The sequence below is a fragment of the Orycteropus afer genome, unplaced genomic scaffold, assembly GCF_000298275.1.
Source record: "Orycteropus afer afer isolate SDZICR_OR568_19922 unplaced genomic scaffold, OryAfe1.0 scaffold00026, whole genome shotgun sequence".
Taxonomy (NCBI): Eukaryota; Metazoa; Chordata; class Mammalia; order Tubulidentata; family Orycteropodidae; genus Orycteropus; species Orycteropus afer.
Window position 1 is genome coordinate 8144860 of NW_006921613.1, and position 4804 is coordinate 8149663.

A 4804-nucleotide genomic window follows, 5' to 3' on the forward strand; every position below is an offset into this window, starting at 1 on the left:
TTGTTGTTTATTTATTTATTTATTTATATTGTGATTTCGGTAAAGTTTAAAGAGCAAATTCACTTTTCATACAGCAGTTCACCTACACTTTGTCTGATGACATTGACAGTTTACCCCAATGCAACACCTCCCCTCCCACTTCCTCCTGATAGTTACCTCTTCCCTGTGTCCATCCCTTATAGGGCATTCTTACAACACAAATACATGTGGAGAAATCACATCTGCCTACCTTACATATGGTCATGGATATATTTCCTTTTCCCTAGACATACTTAATCATTCTACCTGTTCACCTATGTATCTACCCATAGATTGTTTGTTAGCACTGATAATGCAGGACTGTATATGTAAACGTTTTTATCTTTGTTGCCTGTACCTGTGCACCTCTGTGTCTTCCTTTTCCTTAGTGTTACTGTTTTGGTTGCTTGCTTTTGGCATATTGCCTTTCCCAACACCCAAATCAATACTTGTTTCTTACCTACCTAGCAATTTCCCCTCCCCACCACTCCCCTCCCTGGTAACCAACAAAGAAAGTTTCCTTTTTACAATAGCGGACTACTGTATTTGTCCTGTGATTGACGTATTTCACTCAGCATAATATCCTCCAAGTTCATCCACATTATGAGGTGTTTCATGGATTCTACATTATTCTTTAGTGTTGCATAGTATTTCACTGTGTGTATGTACCACAGTTTGGTTATCCATTCCTCTGTTTATGGGCACTTAGGTTGTTTGCATCTTTTTGCTATTGTGAACAGTGCTGTGGTGAACGTGGGTGTGCATATATCTACTCGTGTCTTGGCTCACACTCCTTCAGGATATATACCTAGTAATGGAATTGCCAGATCAAACAGTAAATCTAATTTAAGCTTGTTAAGGAACCGCCATACTGCTTCCCACAGTGGTTGTATCATTTTACAGTCCAATTAACAGTGTATGAGAGTGCCAATCTCTCCACATCCTTACCAGCATTTGTTACTTTTTGTCTTGTTGAACTTTGCTATTAGTGCTGGGGTACATCTCGTATTTTATTAAGTATTTTAAATTTATATTCTAATTTCTTATTCACTCTAAAAAGTTATTTTGAACTTTTTTTAAATTTCCAAAAGTATATGGATTTTTTTTTTGTATTGACTAATTTTACTGTGTTGTGTTCACAGACTATATGGTCTGTATGAAGCTAATTATTTTACATTTGCTGAGACTTGTGTATTCTATTCAATAGGAGCCAGATTTTTTATGTGCAGTAAAATAAGCTTGTACTGTTAAAAGCTGCATTTATTTTTTTGTCTAATTGATAGTTGAAAGAAACATACTGAAATCTTCCAAACCAAACGCACTGCCATCGAGTCGATTCGACTCACAACGACCCCTCCTTGGGTTTCCGAGGCGGTATCACTACGGAAGTAGATTGCCCAACCTTCCTTCCGAGGAGTGGCTGGTGGGTTTGAACCGGCAGCCTTCTGGTTAGCAGTCAAGTGCCTTAGGCACTATGCCACCAGAGATCCTTGAAATCTTCCATTATGAAGATAATTTGTCAGAATTTACTTATTCTGTCAGTTTTTTCAAATCTATGACGGTGCATTGCAGTTTAGAATTATAACCTTTTGGTGGCTTAAACATTTTTCATTATAAAGTGACTCTTGTTTATAATAATTTTTGTCTTAAAGTCCATTTAGGTGATAATTTATAGAGCTACTCCAGCTTATATCTGCCTACTGTATCTTTTTTTTTTTTGATTCCTTTAAATTCAACCTTTTCAATATAGAACTGGACTTTCAATATAGAACTGGATTTTAATCCAGTCTGTCAATCTTTGTATGCTGTTTCATACATTTCCATATAGTTAAACTATTAATAAATTTGGATTTATTTCTGTCATTTTTTGTACTTTATATAAATCTGATTGCTCTAGTCATCTCCCGTCTTTTTTTTTTTACACTAAATTGATAAAAGTTTTCTTTAGTCTGTTTTCCCTCTAAAACTTTGGAAGCTGTGTATTTTATTTAGATTCTTCAGCAATTACCCTTAAAACTTCAGCTTCCATACTTGACTTGAAGTGTGAAATTAAATAATATCTCAATAGATACATGCACAGATAACGGCCATCGAGTTGACATGACACATAGCAACCTTATGTACAACAGAACAAAACATTGCTCAGTCCAGCATCACTCTCACGATCACTGGTGTGTTCGAGTCCATCCCTGTGGGTATTTTATGCAAATCCATCTTACCAAGGGTCTCTCTCACCCTCAGTGACCCTACACTTCACCAACCACGATGTCCTCCTCCAGTGATTGATGCCTCCTGATGGTGTATCTGAAGTGCACTGGACAGGATTCTGCTGTGATCATAAGGTTACCACTGGCTAATGTTTGGAATTAGACTGCCAGGCCTTTCTTCCTAGCCTGCCTTAATCTGGAAGCGCTAATGTACAGGACTAGGTTTAATCTTGAACCAATCTTTCCTGAGATATAAAAGAGATTAAACAAGCAAGCAGAGGTCAGAGGGACTTGAAGACTACCAAGAAAGAGGAGCCAAGAGCATAGCACTTCCTTTGGACACAGGGTCCCTGCACTGAGAACCTCCTAGACCAGCTGAAAATTGATACCAAGACACATGGAGATCTCCAAGGGATGCCAGGCCCTTTAACAAACAGAAATTTATTCTCTCATCGTTTAGGAGGCTAAAAGCCTGAATTCAGGATGGCAGGTCTAGGGGAAGGCTTTGTCTCTCTGTTGGCTCTGGGTGAAGGTCTTCGTCTCCTTTCAGCCTGTGTGGGCTTGGTGTCAGTTGGAGATCTCCATGTGTCTTGGCATCAGTCTGGGTGCATTGGTCTAAGAAGCTAACACACAACATTCTGTGAAAGGTCAAAGAGTAAATATTTTAGGCGTTGGAAGCCATGCAGTCCTTGTTCCAACTATTCAACTCTGCCAATTGTAGCACGAAAACAGCCACTGACAAAACGTAAGTGAATGAACATGGCTGTGGTCCAAGAAAGCTTTAAGGGCACTGATATTTGAATTTCTAACAATTTTCATGTGTCACAAAACAATATTCTTTTGATTTTTTCAACCATTTAAAAAAAATTCTGGGCCATACCTAAACAGGCAGCAGGCTAGATTTGTCCAGGGGTTACAGTTTACCAGCCCTTGCACTATACCTTCCAGGAAGTGAGGTTCTCCAATGTCTCCTTTTCTGGGACAGAGTTCTTATTTGGAAACTAGATGACCAAAGGAATTGTTGCACAACTTCAAGTTGTGTCATAGCAGTACATAGTTGTTTAAATATCTTTTTTCCAATTTTAAATGTCTTTTTAATGTCTTAATCCGGCCTGAAAATTAAACTGTAAATTCATTTACAAAAGATGACTATCTTCTTGCTTATTTAAAAATTTCCTTTGAAGCCTAACATGTTGTTGTTAGTTGCTGTTGAGTCAATTCCAACTCATGATGACCATATGTGTTAATAGTCTGTATGTATAGTAAATCAAAAACCAAACTGCCATCGAGTTGGTCCTGACTCATAGCGACCCCTCCTTGGGTTTCTGAGGAGGTTATCTCTATAGAAGTAGATTGCCCAATCTTCCTTCCAAGGAGTGGCTGATGGGTTTGAACTGCCAGCCCTCTGGTTAGCACTCAAATGCCTTACGCACTACACCACCAGAGCTCCTATATATATATATAGTAAATGCTCAGTAAGTTTAACTGATAAATATTAGTCATATGCTGCCGAATATTGTCCTCTCTCATTCAGGTTCTATTAAATAGTCAATGGAAATAATATATCAACAGTTCCAACGAATGAAAAGCAATACAGCAGTTAGGTCATATGTATGATTTTGTTTATTAACATTATCATTTCTTTTTAATTTAGTATTCAGAAAAAAAAAAAAAAAAAAAACCTTCCCATCAAATTGATTCTGACTCAGCACCCCAGTGAGTTTCTGAGGTGGTAAATCCTTATGGAAGTAGATTGCCCTGTTTTCCTTCCATGGAGTGGCTGGTGGGTTTGCATCGCCAATCTTCTGAACAGTAGTCAAATGCCTTAGGCACTGCACCACCAGAGCTCCTTAATTGCAAAATTACAAAAAAAATATTTCTTGACCTTATCTTTCTTGTTCTAATAGTTATAGCATTCACATGTGAATACTAAGCCTGATACTCCTTTTCCCCATAGAACCACTTTGGTGACCTGGATGGTGGCCACTACACTGCTTTCTGCAAGAACTCAGTTTCCCAGGCCTGGTACAGCTTTGATGACACACGCATCAGCAAGATTCCAAAAACTTCAGTTCAAACTGCTACAGCGTATCTCCTGTTCTATAGCTGCCAGCCCTTTTCTATACCTATACAAAAATGCAAGAGCTAGGAAAATGTTTTCTGAAAACAGCAAAACAAGCTAAGTTTTGCTTTGTCATTAAACTCTAGCAATTTACTTGCATCATACACTTTTTCTTTTAAACGTATTCCTGGCATATTATGGAACCTTTTACAAAGTAGAAAAGATGGGGTTGGACCACTAAGAAAGGCACCATGGAAATAATGCAACACTAATGGATGGGAGCCTTCAAACCACTGCAGATTTTACCTTGAGTTCAGACTTAAAATTCAATGCTTATTAGGGTGGATTTCTATCATCACATTTCCCATTACAATTACACACACACACACATATGTACACACACACACGTTCAACGAATTATTTTCGAAAGATGCTTCATGGAGCCAGACCAAAATAATTGTTTAAATGGCTCTGTAACTTTAAGAATGTGATTTGAAAATCCTTAACTGATGAAATT

The 4804-nt window shown here is 37.9% G+C and overlaps 1 protein-coding gene across 1 annotated transcript in view; it reads left to right on the plus strand.

Annotated features, from left to right (window-relative positions):
• Window positions 1-4374, plus strand: part of USP50 (ubiquitin specific peptidase 50) — a 21507-nt gene extending 17133 nt beyond the window's left edge. Inside the window, exon 7 of the mRNA XM_007935181.1 lies at window positions 4183-4374. Within this exon, the coding sequence (XP_007933372.1) occupies window positions 4183-4374 (192 nt within the window). The remainder of the gene's footprint in view (window positions 1-4182) is intronic.
• Window positions 4375-4804: the final 430 nt, after the last annotated feature.